We start from the raw sequence: 16,185 nt of genomic DNA, 5'->3' as shown, positions 1-16,185 counted from the left end.
AAAAAAATTACAAATTTAAAATACGTTAATTTTCGAAATTCTTTCAATTTTTTTTACTAAAAACTGCCGTAACTTTTTCAAAAATAAACATATCAATATAATTTTTTTTTATATAGATGCTTGATGTCTTTACCTATCATTTGGTATATTTTTTTTGTAAATCTGACACTTAACCTGCCCACAGGGGGGGATTTAAAATGACAACTTTTTCACAAAAAATTAACTTTTTCAACTTAACTTTTGAAAATGTTCCGGAAGGTCTGACACTTTTATATATATCTTAAATTAAAGCTAATGTAATATACTTTAATTTGAAAAAAAAAAATTTGACCTCTGGACTTGTCTTCGTGGTGAAAGTTGACATCAAAGTTAATAAAAAATTACGATTTTTGTAAAATAATTTTTTTTTATATTTTTAACTTAATAATGCTCTAACTTTTTCAAAAATGAACATATCAATATAATTTTTTTTTATATAGATGCTTGATGTCTTTACTTATCATTTGGTATATTTTTTTTGTAAATCTGACACTTAACCTGCCCACAGGGGGGGATTTAAAATGACAACTTTTTCACAAAAAATTAACTTTTTCAACTTAACTTTTGAAAATGTTCCGGAAGGTCTGACACTTTTATATATATCTTAAATTAAAGCTAATGTAATATACTTTAATTTGAAAAAAAAAAATTTGACCTCTGGACTTGTCTTCACGGCGAAAATGGCTACCGAATGCTATTTTCGTGTGAAAATTCTCGATTTTATTATTTATATAATATTTAACTTTATAATGCTATAACTTATTGAAAAGTTTATGGATCCACACAATTTTTTTATGAGAAATAATATTTTTTAATAAACCCTTTTTTATTTGACATACTTTATCTTTATCGAGATATTAATAAGGAACCAGCAGATCAAGTAGCTTTTGGAATAAAACACCAATTTTTTTTAAATTAAACACTATCTAAAGATTTGCATCGAAGCGTTTATTTTTGATAGTGATTTTAATCACTGTCAGATATCATTATACTTGATCCAACTATACCACGTCACAACTGTGCCGCGACCCCCCTGTTCTGGGTTGGGTTTTTTTATCCGTATTTAACATAAAAAATATCAACTTTCACTGGGTCTTTCACATTGCTTATCGATACGCTACAAAACCTAACATTTTTATTTTTTTTTATGTAATTAAGATTGTATAAACTTATTTTTTTTAAATTTATTTTTCGCCTATATTAGCAAAAGGTTTATTATAAACACTATAGACAATCTTTCTTTTATATAGTTTTTGGACATTTCAACTAAAAACCTAGGAATGGTTTTGAATGAGACTTTGTGTATAAAAAGTTGCCATTCACTTAAAAATATACTAACCAGCCAATGACTAGTGTATTAGCAAATAGTACATGAGTATGTGAAATCTACCATTAATGGAAGATAATAATAACATTACTCACAAGTTTTATTACAAGGTTGGTGAGAGTAATTTCAGTTAAATCAGTTATATTTAAAGTAATAAAGCAATGGAAAATTAAGGAGTTCCTATTTAATAAATAGAAATAGAAAAAGATAAAATTAAAATTAAAATACCTGTAAAAACTGCATTCAGTTTTTCATACTCATAAATTATTATCATTTTATAATAATATTATATTATAAAAAATAATATAATACGTATTTGATTTATACGGAATAGTTCACAGAATTATACTTAAAATACTTACTAGGATATAATATTTCTCGGCAAACAGGACAATTATGGTATTTGCTTTCTACTTCCCAACGGTGAAGACATTCTATATGATATTTGTTACCACATTCATGTTCAGTAAAATCTTCGCCAAGTTCTTGCAAACAAATTGGACAATCTTCAAAAAAAAAAACCATTTAATAAAATAATGAATTTATTTTTATAAATACTAAATTAAAATATAATTATAAAAAATGTATGTGCCAAATTTCATTTTATTTATTCATTATTTATTTGACTCTAGAGGGTGAATAAATTGATTATTTTTAATAATTATATTATTTATTCAATGCTGTGTGAATTTTTATTTAATTGTTATTTTTAGTAATATCATTTAAACAAAAAAAAATTAAACAATGAGATAAACTCATATTGAAATTTTTTGCCGACTAAAACGATTAAATATTACCGAGTGCAATGTGTGATACGTTTCTACGACGGTTTCGTAACAGTTCTGATACACATACTTTTCTTATTAAAAAGAATTTTATCCTCTCGAAATTACTAGAAATAGGTTAGGGTAGTAACCCTGACCACTGTTCGGATCGTCTGGGAGAGGCTGATAGCACACCCTCTTCCGGTGCTTGGCGTGGGACCAGGAGCAAGACTCTTTAGAATTATGACTAGGGTCCATGTTCCAAGTCGGGTCCATGATGGATCTAATGTTGAGGAGCCGGGAGGCGTGGAATCTCGTCCAGGCGTTCGCAGAATCCATCTTGTTAATGAAGGAGGAAACGGAACCCCTGAGACAGAGGCAACCACGCCGCCCGGCACGAGAGGACCTGAGGCGCTGGTTTAGGCCGGTGCCTTAAGTTCTTATTTTTTTGTTATGTTTTTTGTCATGTGAGTTATTTTGCCAGTCCTCCCTAATAGTTCCCACTTTGGGAACGGGTTAACGGGACGGGCCACACCACGTTGCGAATCCGCTCTTGATTAATTTCGGGCTGATTCACAACGTGGTGGTATGAGTTATAGACGGTATGGGCCACTCTGAAGTAATACATAACAGCAGTTCCAGGGAGGCTCAAAGAACTATTCAATTGTTTATCCTTAAGATGGGAAGACTGCATTAATAGGGATGCGGTACAGTGGAATCAAAAAAGTCATTGGCGAAAGTTAGCAGAAGATAGAAATAGATGGCATAATATTTATTTCGAGGTATGATGTTGAATTAGATATGGAATAATTTTTTTTTAATTACTTTAACTTATTAATAAATTTACATACCATAACTATCCGATTCTGTAACAAATTTATAAACTGATAATAATTATAATAAAAATTAAAAATATGTTTTTTTTATATATTAATTTAAAACAAAATATTATAAAAAATATTTAACTGCCCTAAACACATACATAAATGTTAATATTTAAAATAATATTAGCCACAAGTGATCAATTACTATTATACTATATTATTATTTTGATTGTAGAGCTATAAATATGCTGTAATTTATTCATTTAGTTAGGTGTAAATATATTCTTTTTTTCTTAAGAATTTTATACATTTATGATATAATAAACAAACAACACTTTTAAATTGTTTTTACGTTTAATTTTCAATCACTTAGATTATTCAAAATAAGCTTATCATTTTCATTTTTATCAAATATTGTAGTAAAATACGTAAATATTAATGAGACATTACTTTTAAATTATTTCTTTTAACATTACTTTTCAATAATTGTTTTCATTTATTTTAGAGGGAAAATTTTAAGAGTTACTTTTGAAAGTTAAATGGAAGATTTTAATATTGTTTTACTAATAAATTCAAAATGGTCTTAAAAAAATACTAGCTGGTTGTTAATTTTAATATAATACAATTATAATTATTCAATAGAAATAAACAATGCTGGTTATCGAACAGTCAAATTTTCTTTATTACATTCTCCAATCTAGTATAATAAAAACTTTTTTTAGTTCTTATTTAATTTTTGAAAGTTACCTCTAAAGTCTACCTTATGAAATAATTTTTTTTTACAATAAACTTGATATTTATTATGATTCAAAAAATAAATTAACTTTTATTTTGTACAAGTTAATGAAAAATTATTTAATGAATCACGAATGAAATTGTTATAGTGTCACGACAACATCCACATATTAGATTTAATAAATAATATATTAACCATCATATATTTATATGTTCAACATCACATATTATTTATTGATTAACATACCTTCTTCATTGCTTTTGTCCAAAGCTATAAAAATATTATAAAATTTTATTATTAGTATATATAAGGCGTATTTATACTTAAAATATAATTTTATTGAAATAATTATAATTTATGTATATTATATAAAATAAAATATTATTTAATAAAACCGGTAAAAATTCCACGTATTAGATTTAATGAATGATATGTTAACCATCATGTTATTTACTAAATTNCAACGTGGATTAGTGTTGACAGGAAAAAATCAAAATAATAATAATAATGTAACAGTCGTTAATGGATTACTACCTTCGAGTAAAGTCGCTTTTTATTCATACTGAATTATCATAACAGTTATAGGCATTTGATAGCAATTAATAAATTTCTAAATAAAAATTCGTGTAGCAATATTACTTATTATAAAGCAAGTATTACATAAGATATAACATAAAAACATGAATAAAGTTTATAAATTCCAAATATTTACAAAATAACTTTCATAAGACTTTCATTAATTTTATTCAATTCTACATTAAAAATTAGAATGTTATTAATTGCTTAGAAAAAGGCGTTTTTGTTATTTTTTTTTTTAATCGATAACATACCTTCCTTATTTTTGTCCAAAGCTATAGAAATACCATAAAACTATATTATTATAAATACTTAAATTGTATTTCTAACGAATTAACTCAAATTTTTTGTGTAGTTATTAATTAAAAATATGTACAAAATAATTTAGATTCATAAGGTGAACAGTGTGTTCCGTAAATAAGGAATCAGGCAAATTGTTACAAACAATGAGGACAATAGAAATACGTTTTCTTTCTATTATTTAAATGCTTAGAGTAAGAGTATTATTTCGTAATATAATGTATTTAGTAATATTTAAAATTTATTTTATATTGATCTTAACATCGTCATTTTAATTAAATTTTATTTAAAATACGTAAATATTAATTAAACGTTTAATTACAATTATTTCTTTAATTAATTCACTTCGATTGATATTACTTTATTTAATTATTTAAATAAATAATCTTATCTAAATAAATTAATTCTGTATTAAAATCGTAAATAATATTTAATCTCTGAATAAAGTAGTTTTCTTATTAACCTAACACCTATATAGTTAATTGTCTTGTTGAATAATATTATTTATGAAACTCACTGTTACTCGAAGAATCCAATGCTAAAGAAAAACAATAATTACATTTTTTTTATTAATACCCTCTATTGCAAAAATAATTGTATTTTCTACTTGAATAAATAAAAAAAAATACCTTCATAATTTTTATTTAATTATACAATAAAAATATTATTTAAATGCTTAGTGTAAGAGTATTATTTCTTAATATATTGTATTTAGTTTTTTTTTAAATTTATTTTAAATTGAACTTAACATCGTCATTTTTATTAAATTTTATGTGAAATACGTAAATAATAATTAATAAAAGGAGTGTTTAGAATTGAAAAATATCATAGATATTGGTCTTATCGATCATTTTATTTTATTTATTATATTTACTGCTAATCAAATGCTTATAAAAAATAATACTTCTTTTTTTCATAGNGCTAATCAAATGCTTATAAAAAATAATACTTCTTTTTTTCATAGCATTTATAATATAAATATTATAGCTCGAAAATAACATTTTAATTAGTTATTGGGATATTAAGGGACAGTATGATCTATTTAAATAAAAAAATGTTATATAGTACAACAAAGAGTAAGATGAAATAAAAATAAAATTTATCAAAAACAATAAGATGGTTAAATAATACAACCAACGCTGGATATAAAAGAAATAATGGCTGCAAGGCGGATACTCTTGAATATTCGTCCAAAAACCATGAAGTCCTGCTTAGGGTGCAGAGGCGGGCGACGAAACGGACAGTTTCGGCGTACCGAACAGTGTCCGGAGTGGTGGGGTATTCTGTCGTCACTGCCGCCCGACGACCTGCTCGCTGAGGAACGCGCCGCCATGCATGAGCTCTGCCGAGAACGCGGCCGGACCCTCGAATCCGAGGACCGACTGGCGTTTAGGAGGATGACCATGCTTCGGTGGCGCACTCACCTCTTGGAGGAAACGACGAGAGGCGAGTGGATCGCGTCCCTCATAGAATCCGATCGGTTGCACAGGTGGGTAGACCGGACTCACGTTGAGATGACTTATTGTCTCACCCAGGTGATGTCCGGGCACGGCTACTTTAAAGACAACTTGCACCGTATTCGTTGCGAATTAGCTCTTGATTAATTTTGGGCTGATTCACAACGTGCTGGTGTGAGTTATAGACGGTGTAGGCCGCTCTGAAGTAATGCCTAAAGGCAAATTTTAAGAGTTACTTTCGAAAGTTAAATAGACGATTTTAATATTACTTTACTATTAAATTCAAAATGGTCTTAAAAAAATACGAGCTGCTTGATAGTTATAATATAATATAATTATAATTACGCAATAGAAATAAACAACGCTGGTTATCGAACAGTCAAAATTTTTTTTATTACATACTTCAATATAGTATAATAAAAAAAAGTTCTTTTTTAATTTTTGAAAGTTCTCTTTAAAGTCTAACTTATGAAATAATTTTTTTTTTTACAATAACTTAATATTTCTTATGTATCAAAAAAGAAATCAACTTTTATTTTGTACATGTTAGTAAAAAAAAATATTATTTAACAAATCTCGTATAACTTCCACGTATTAGATTCAATAAATGATATATTAACCATCATATTTTTTACTAAAGACTAAACAATGTAAATTTTAAATGTTATTTAAGCGCTTAAAGTAAGACTTTTTTTTATTTTATTGAATTTATTATTATTATTTTGAAATTAAAAAATAAGTGTATTTTTTTCATTAATAAATAAAAAATTACCTTCATCAATTTTATTCAATTCTACAATAAAAATTTGAATGTTATTAATTGCTTAGAAAAAGACGTTTTTGTTATTTTTTTTTTTAATCGATAACATACCTTCCTTATTTTTGTCCAAAGCTATAGAAATATCATAAAACTATATTATTATAAATACTTAAATTGTATTTCTAACGAATTAACTAAAATTTTTTGTTTAAAAAATATTGTATATAATAATAAATTAAAAATATGTACAAAATAACTTAGATTCATGAGGTGAACAGTGTGTTCCGTAAATAAGGAATCAGGCAAATTGTTACAAACAATGAGGACAATAGAAATACGTTTTCTTTCTATTATTTAAATGCTTAGAGTAAGAGTATTATTTCGTAATATAATGTATTTAGTAATATTTAAAATTTATTTTATATTGATCTTAACATCGTCATTTTAATTAAATTTTATTTAAAATACGTAAATATTAATTAAACGTTTAATTACAATTATTTCTTTAATTAATTCACTTCGATTGATATTACTTTATTTAATTATTTAAATAAATAATCTTATCTAAATAAATTAATTCTGTATTAAAATCGTAAATAATATTTAATCTATGAATAAAGTAGTTTTCTTATTAACCTAACACCTATATAGTTAATTGTCTTGTTGAATAATATTATTTATGAAACTCACTGTTACTCGAAGAATCCAATGCTAAAGAAAAACAATAATTACATTTTTTTTATTAATACCCTCTATTGCAAAAATAATTGTATTTTCTACTTGAATAAATAAAAAAAAATACCTTCATAATTTTTATTTAATTATACAATAAAAATATTATTTAAATGCTTAGTGTAAGAGTATTATTTCTTAATATATTGTATTTAGTTTTTTTTTAAATTTATTTTAAATTGAACTTAACATCGTCATTTTTATTAAATTTTATGTGAAATACGTAAATAATAATTAATAAAAGGAGTGTTTAGAATTGAAAAATATCATAGATATTGGTCTTATCGATCATTTTATTTTATTTATTATATTTACTGCTAATCAAATGCTTATAAAAAATAATACTTCTTTTTTTCATAGCATTTATAATATAAATATTATAGCTCGAAAATAACATTTTAATTAGTTATTGGGATATTAAGGGACAGTATGATCTATTTAAATAAAAAAATGTTATATAGTACAACAAAGAGTAAGATGAAATAAAAATAAAATTTATCAAAAACAATAAGATGGTTAAATAATACAACCAACGCTGGATATAAAAGAAATAATGGCTGCAATCACAGAAATAGATCAATAAATTAGTATCACAAAATAAGCAAGATTAGAATTGTCATTGGATTTTATAGATATTATAAACAGGCACCTACAAGACACCAAGTTGAGGCAGTTTAATATGTATAAAAAAAATAGTGAAGGAAGTCACCAATAACTTATTCCTCAAGCAAATGATAAAAGGAAGCAGAATTAAGGTTTAATTTATAAACGAAAGCTCGTAAAAGGTTATGGCTCAAACTAAGGTATGAAAAGCTTGAAATGATATTGCGGATGAGATCTAGACGATGGAACCCGAGACATTAGAAGGACTAAGTACGATGGACCGATAACATGGCAGGGAAAGAAGACCGTTTTGGCGATTCACACATTCACGAAGATGGATTTAAAGTAACGAAAAACATTAGAATAATGGAGAAAAAATAAAGGATAACATTCTCTATGTAATCCTTCATTTGCGATGTGTTTTTAGTAGGAGAAAATCCCCTATAATTAAAAAAATTATACAGGAAGAGGAAGAAAAGGTTTGTATTAATAGATATGCCTACGAATCTAATCAGACAAGAAAATAGGTATCTTGAGAGACAGATATTTAGAGTAGTGCATTAATAATTTAATTCAGTAGTAAATGAGTATGCAAAGAAAATGGGATGCAAGTTGATAGAAAAGGAAATATCAAAACTTGGTATGTAATAAGCACACATGTTTTGAATGATGAGGTATAACAATCAGTCAAATTGAAACGAAAATTGGGAAAGTTTTTAAAGTGTATTAAAAAAATACATTTTAATATAGGTCGAAGATAAGAAGTCAGTAAATTAGTTAGAATATAAATAGCAGGATTGAGGATTAAAACCTTATAAGGGCATTCATAAATAGGAAGAACCCATCCCAACTGCGTGATTCATCGCATTTGAATATTTGTCTTATCGGGATACTTAGAGATAATTGAGAACATTTATTTATGTAAAATATCCAAATAATACTTTCATTATAGGTTTTTTACTAATAAACAATTAGAGTGAGATAGGTCGTAAAAAATTAACAGACTAAAATAATTGCATAAAAATACGGGATTTTCAACACAAATAAATTCGCGATTATATTTTTGTATATGAGCGAAATATTAACCTATCATTGCTCTTTTATCCTGCGTTCACATATATCAGTAGTGATACTGTAGGCAAACATACCCCGAGATCCTTTCACTTTTATTTCATTAATATGATGACCGTTTACCAACCACTCCCAAGACTACGCCAGACCAAACACCACTCTTACTTTCTGTTTATAATATGCCGCTTATCATTTTTATTTAAAACAAAAACATGGATGCCTAAAATCCATCGTAAGCAAGATGCTATAATTGAATTAAGCCACTTACGATGGCATATGGGTTCAGAAGAGAATAGAAAAAAACTGTAATCAATCATAGTACGACTAATAGAATTAATAATTTATTGCATGAAGGAGGGAGGAGATTCCCACATTGTCTCAGTAATACAACAAAGGAAATTAGTTCAGTGTTTTACAAAGGAAAAAAGGAACTGGCAATTAGGAATCCTTATTAACTTGGGATCTTAGTTAAGTCCTAGGGAAGTGTCCGTATTAGAGGGGGATATTAATTGACTATTTTATTGTGCTGAAGTAATTTATGAAGAGAAGAGGTTTTTGGGAAGGATGGATAAAGAGACGTTGTGAATAGCCACATTGTGATCAAGAGATTTATCAGAAGAAAAGAGGACAAAATAATTGGCATAAAAATGATAGGAGAAACTATGAGAGGAAAAGTCATTACTGATGGTTTACATATATATATATATATTGAAAAGAATGAGTCAAAGACAACTTCCTTGTGAAAGTCAACGAAAAGAAAATCCAGAAATAGAAGACACAGAATTAGAGGAGAAATGTAGAAGCGATTAAAATAAAGCAAGAAAAAGAAAATTACAAAAGGAAGTGGGTAATTCAATAGCGTTTAAACGTTTTAAATTATTAAGTATATTAATTGAATCAAAAACTCCTTTGATATCATCAATAAATACTGCTAGAAGAATTGTCTTTTTTTTTTACAAAAAAACTCATAGATGGGTCCGATAAAAAAAGATAGACACTCGAAAATATCTTAGAAATTCCGAAAATAAAATAGAATATTAGGGATTAGGTTATTTTAGCTTCGATGCGAAGCTGAGAAGGTATTGGTTTTACTATGATGTGTTTTTTTTTTTTTGTGTCCGTTACCACTTTTTCTCAGCTCTCACCGAACGGATTTCTTTCAACGATACGTCAAAAGATCACAAATCGTATCTAGTCGAAGACATTACCCTTCAAAATTGAAAAAATTTCCCTCGTTCCCCGTAAATGGGGGAAACCTCCAAAAAAATTACAAATTTAAAAATCGCTAATTTTCGAAATTTTTAAAAATTTTTTTACTTAAAAGTCCCATAACTTTTTCAAAAATAAACATATCAATATAATTCTTTTTTATATAGATGCATAATATCATTACATTTTATTTGGTATATTTTTTTTATAAATTTAACCCTTAACCTGCCCACAGGGGAGGATTTAAAATGACAACTTTTTCACAACAAATTTACTTTTTCAACTTAACTTTTGAAAATGTTCCGGAAGGTCTGACACTTTTATATATATCTTAAATTAAAGCTAATGTAATTTACTTTAATTTGAAAAAAAAAAAATTTGACCTCTGGACTTGTCTACACGGTGAAAATGGCTACTGAATGCTATTTTTGTGTGAAAATTCTCGATTTTATTATTTATATTATATTTAACTTTATAATGCTATAACTTATTGAAAAGTTTATGGATCCACACAATTTTTTTTATGAGAAATAATATTTTTTAATAAACTCTTTTTCATTCGACATACTTTATCTTAATCGAGATATTAATAAGGAACTAGCAAATCAAGTAGCTTTTGGAATAAAACACCAATTTTTTTTAAATTAAACACTATCTAAAGATTTGCATCGAAGCGTTTATTTTTGATAGTGATTTTAATCACTGTCAGATATCATTTACTTGATCCAACTTTGCCACGTCACCACTGTGCCGCGACCCCTCTGTGCTGGGTTTTTTTTTTCAGAAATCAATCTAAACCAATTTTTATTATGTGTTCTACTATTTTATAGAGAAGAAGATAGAGGAATAGGATGAAAAGCAGGAAGTAATGTATTAGGTTTAGAGATAGGAATGCGATCAACATTTTTCCAAGAGATTAATAGAAAAATATCCAAGCGTAATTGATATTTTTTAGTATCAAGGAAGAAATATCTTCCAGATCGGACCTTGAGGAGGAACAAGAGTAAGCTGCAAAAAATAACTCATTAGTAGTAAAGAGCATAGTTAAAGGATGTGGTAAAAAACAAATGACTCAATTGTGGAAGAATTGAATGATTTGGAAGTTGAATATATGAAGGGGTTAATTTCTATTGAGAAGGAACGTAAAGTGGCACCACTTGATTAAAAAATGAAAGAAACTAAGATTCTTTTAAAAAAATTGAGCGACGATTAATAAAGTTTTTAAACTGTTTAGCAGTAAAAAGAAATTCCAAAATAGATGTGCAAGAATTAATATGTGGAGAGATGAACAAAATGAATGTCAAGCATTTTTTTTGAGTATGAGCGATGAACATTTATAGGTAATTGTCTTAGTGGATAATTTTATTTATAATACTTACTGATAATCGAAGAACTCAATTCTAAAATAAAACAATAGTACAATTTTTTTATTTATTTTTTTTTATACAAAAAAATGGTTTACTTGATTCAGCCTTAAAATTATTATTTTCAATAGCTACGTTAAAAATGTTATGACCATAATATATTAAGATTACTTTATTCTGTAAATATTAATTTCCTTGACGATTTTTTCAATCATATTATTACTATACATTTTTCATTATGAATTCACGTATATGACAGATAATATGACGTATAACTTAATATATTGAATTTAGATTAAAAATTATTAAACTGAATTACATATAACATATAAAAATGTATCGATAAATTTTCAACAAAAAGCAATTGTATACTTTTTTTGACACGCCATATAATATTTGGGTTAACACAAATCTTTAAAATTTTTTTCATTGCTAGTACCATTCAAAAAATAAAAATTGATTTTATATCATTTGATACTGTATAATATTTTCCAACAAGTAAAAGTATTTTCTTAAATTTAGGTACAAACATTTATTTATTTAAATAGTGAGAGCTAATTTTAAAATTATGTGTAATAAATTTATTTGTATATTACCATTTGATAAAATAAAGTACAAAGTCATAAATTTGATCAAATATGAATTCTAAAAAATAATTTAAATATCAATTTAAGTATAAAAATACACAGTGATTCATTAAGGATATGACTTTTATAAAGAACATTATTATTTAATAAAAAAATTTTACGATAATATGGAGTTAAATAAGTTGTGTTCTCATACCAGCAGGTATAAAAATTTAATTAATTTCTTTAATGAGAACATTAATTTTATTTTGATGATATGATAGAAAAAAATGTTTGAGTTTTAAAATTATTTATAGATTTAAATTTAAAATACGAATATCATTATTTTGGTTTTAATAGTACCTGGAGTAATAATAATATATTAAAATGTGCCATAAATTATTTTTATAGCTCAACAATGTTCGTTTAATGAATAATATCGAACTGTATCTGTAACAATTGACAAATACTGAATGCTAAAAAAGATATTATTAATAGAAAAATCGCTAAATTTCAGAATAATTCACAAAATAAAAACAGTTCTAAGAACATTTTTATTTCTATCAACAAATTATCTAACTTAAAAATAGATGTTCCTATTAATGAAAATTTAAGATTAGGTTTTTTGTCTCTAAAAAAATAAAGAAATTTCTTTAATTACATATTATTGTAGAGTTTTTTGAATCAAACAATATTTATTTTGCAAAATTTAAAATTTTTCAATAGTTTCCAAGAAAATGAGTATCATAATCTCAATTAATCATCATATAGATTATAAATTTAAATACTTACCATTCTCTCAGTTAAAAAATATGTAAAAAAATTTTGATAATTGTAATATTGAAAAGGAGCAGTTTCTTAAATTAAGTTATATAATATTTGTCGGTTTTATTAATACTTCAATCAGTATGCTAGTAACGCATTATGGTAGTTGTTTACATAGTCTATACAACAATTTTGCAACACATGTTTCTAAATTGATTTAATTGTATTTTTTATACTAAAATAATAATGATGTGAATACTTAAATTAATTTGTCGTAAATGTTCAGTATCATATTAAATTCTATTAGTGGACTATTAGTCGAAATAACTGTACACAAATATTTGTTTACAAATACATAATTTAATCTATTATAGAGTGTAAATAAATGGAAACATATAATGTTCTCATTTAAAAATATTAAATACATAATAATATATTATTTAATTAAGAAAATGACGCGTTGATAACAAATATTTCTGAAATTAATAAGATTTTTATACTTTGGATGAAGGAAGAGTGATGCCTAGAATTTTTAATGATCAAAATAGCATCAACTATTTCTTACCGTCCAGTTATTATTTTAAATTGTTAATAACTTTTAAAATAGTTGTAAAAAGCTACTTATTTTTTTAATGAAATAATTTTGTATTTTATAAACTTGTGGAATATGTGTGTGTCCATTAAAAAATAAATAAGACACTCTTATAACCTGTAAGGGATGACAATGAAAATATTTTGCTATAGTAAATAAAAACTCATATGTAATTAACAAAAGCCAAAAACTCTCAAAAAATTATTATTTTCAGAGAAATTATATATATTTAAAACTTTTTCATTACTTTGTCAAATAATAGGTACATAGTTGACTCAATTCCTGGTGTAGTCTTGTTAGACGATGTAGTCGTTAATAGTACCGTATAATCTGTCCTCAATGAATTGAAATAAATTATTAAATAAGTTATGTAAATTAGAAATGTAAATTATTTGTTGTTATTATTATTATTATTTTAACTTTATTTGTAGGATCAAAATATCATTATTTTTGTAGAATAAAAAAAATATCATTTCGGACTTGAAAATTTGCGTTGACAACGTTAAAAAAAGGTGTATTTAGCAAATGAATTTAAAATTTATGTTCAGGAGTTATGCGTATTTTAATACCTTAGTTAGATATGTTGCACGGCAAATAATGTTTGATGATAAATACAAATTAATTGCACACCACACTTTCAGTCTATATTTTAAAGTGTTGATGACATTTTATTTACTGGTTCAAAAATTGTTATCAACTAGTAATTTTCTTAGTTAGATCATTTTCTACTTTTTTGAACTATTTGAATATGTATGCTGACATTTAAATAATCATGTTGGTACTCCCATAAAGGATAAAAGTTAAAATGGGAATTTAAATTCCAATATAGGTGGTGATTTTAATTCATTATGTAATATAAATATGTTATCATATGTTTATGAGTCAGTGTATGTGATAAGTGACATTTATCAATTTTAACTTAAACTTAAAATGATGTTCATAATAATAACAAAAATTTTATTGTCGTTTATAATTAAGACACCCTATTAAAAATATAACTTTACAAAACTAAAGTTGTGTTTATTCTATAATACGCAAAATCGTACATATTTTGTTATTTCTCCGAGAATGAGTTCACTTTACAAAAAAATATTAAGTGACTATTTTTTTAAAACGTGTTTTGTACTACATTTATTTTTCTATAAAATTTTTTGTAAATGAAAATTGTAACGACTATATGTCAAAACAACGGATTTTACGAATTTACACAAAACTTTAATCTCAAATCGGCACGTTTTAAAGTTGTTCAAATGGGCTGAAACTTTACATGATTTATATTTAAGGTATTTCTAATAAAATTTTGACCGGCGCTCATAAGAATTACAAAAAAAAAAAAAAAAATCATCATGTATGTTTTGCGGGTTCACTTAAGGAAATAATCAACATCGCAATTACTTTTACGAAAAAACTTTATTGATGAAAATTACATTTTTTATTGGGCACTCGCGCGTTTGCTACATGTTATCTGGGCCGAGTGTAAACCGGTACTACTGCTACATTACAATCGTAAAGATTATCACTACTCAATACACAACAATGTATGAATAAGTGGCACCCTAATAAATATCTTATCATATGTTTATAAGTAATTCGATAGTCAGAAAATTAAGTAATCATAGCTTATTACGATCGAACATATATAATATAGCTATTAATTATTATACTAATATGCTCTGACTGGATCAAGTAAATCATATTTTTTTACGATAAATATAGTAAATATTTTTAATTTCTTAACTTTTATAGTGAGATTTTTTAGCCCTATATCAACCATGTGCTTTAGTTTGGGTAATTATTTTGATGGTTCGGGAAACGTTAATATAAATTGATGTGTAAATTAATGTAATTGTAAATTTATGCCATTATATAAATCATATACATATCATTATTTACTGTGTTCAATTTTAATTAAAATTATATATTTTTTTATTTAATTAAAATATGCATCTATGGTAATCAATAATTTTACAATTATTATCAATATTTGTTATAGCTTGAAGTGCTTAAGGAAGTATTCATGTTTACAGTTGAGTGNGTGCTTAAGGAAGTATTCATGTTTACAGTTGAGTGCGAAACGTCAGAACTCTACTGTAAACATGGATACATCTTTGAGCACTTTAAGCAACAAGACAATCCAGGAAAGCTATAACACATTTATAACATGTTATATTTAGTTAAAAAAATTAAAAATAATTTTTTTGTAAAAATAAGATCTTACCTGAAAATTTTTTATAATTAAACTTAAAGTTGATGAATATTATAATTCAACATTTCTGGAACTGTTGAAAAAAAAATATATATAGCTTACTATTATTGACGTGCATATGTCGTTGATTAGTAATCTTAATTTTATAAAAATTATGATTGATAGATATGTATGTTGTATTGAAAAAAAAAAGTTTCTACCAATTAGTATAATATCGAAAGATCTAAGAAATATTAAATAACATATAAATCGAGGATTATATTTAAAATAAAAGTATAATTATTATTTTTTTAA

General features: G+C 25.4%; 2 protein-coding genes across 9 annotated transcripts in view; both read right to left on the bottom strand.

Moving 5' to 3' along the window:
* Nucleotides 1-12,798, bottom strand: part of LOC126910235 (uncharacterized) — a 25,833-nt gene extending 13,035 nt beyond the window's left edge. The window contains exons 1-10 of one of the 8 annotated variants that reach the window (XM_050692609.1): nucleotides 12,692-12,798; nucleotides 12,359-12,407; nucleotides 11,778-11,798; nucleotides 7,474-7,494; nucleotides 6,895-6,915; nucleotides 6,796-6,816; nucleotides 4,521-4,541; nucleotides 3,937-3,960; nucleotides 2,982-2,996; nucleotides 1,729-1,872 (exon numbers count right to left, since the gene is read on the bottom strand). In XM_050692609.1, the coding sequence (XP_050548566.1) occupies nucleotides 1,729-1,872; nucleotides 2,982-2,996; nucleotides 3,937-3,960; nucleotides 4,521-4,541; nucleotides 6,796-6,816; nucleotides 6,895-6,915; nucleotides 7,474-7,494; nucleotides 11,778-11,798; nucleotides 12,359-12,407; nucleotides 12,692-12,724 (370 nt within the window). In that variant the 5' untranslated portion in view covers nucleotides 12,725-12,798. Of the gene's footprint in view, nucleotides 1-1,728; nucleotides 1,873-2,981; nucleotides 2,997-3,936; nucleotides 3,961-4,520; nucleotides 4,542-5,083; nucleotides 5,105-6,795; nucleotides 6,817-6,894; nucleotides 6,916-7,473; nucleotides 7,495-11,777; nucleotides 11,799-12,358; nucleotides 12,408-12,691 lie in introns of all 8 variants that reach the window. The other 7 variants (XM_050692601.1, XM_050692602.1, XM_050692603.1 and 4 more) reach the window with 7 other exon arrangements.
* LOC126910236 (uncharacterized) overlaps nucleotides 1-13,139 on the bottom strand; it is a 38,784-nt gene extending 25,645 nt beyond the window's left edge. The window contains exon 1 of the mRNA XM_050692610.1: nucleotides 13,121-13,139. Within this exon, the coding sequence (XP_050548567.1) occupies nucleotides 13,121-13,123 (3 nt within the window). The 5' untranslated portion in view covers nucleotides 13,124-13,139. The remainder of the gene's footprint in view (nucleotides 1-13,120) is intronic.
* Between the last annotated feature and the right edge of the window lie 3,046 nt (nucleotides 13,140-16,185).

The sequence above is a fragment of the Daktulosphaira vitifoliae genome, unplaced genomic scaffold (assembly GCF_025091365.1).
Source record: "Daktulosphaira vitifoliae isolate Bord-2020 unplaced genomic scaffold, ASM2509136v1 Scaffold_1, whole genome shotgun sequence".
Lineage (NCBI taxonomy): Eukaryota > Metazoa > Arthropoda > Insecta > Hemiptera > Phylloxeridae > Daktulosphaira > Daktulosphaira vitifoliae.
The sequence above is the reverse complement of the archived record's forward strand: the minus strand, read 5'-3'. Positions and strand labels throughout refer to the sequence as shown.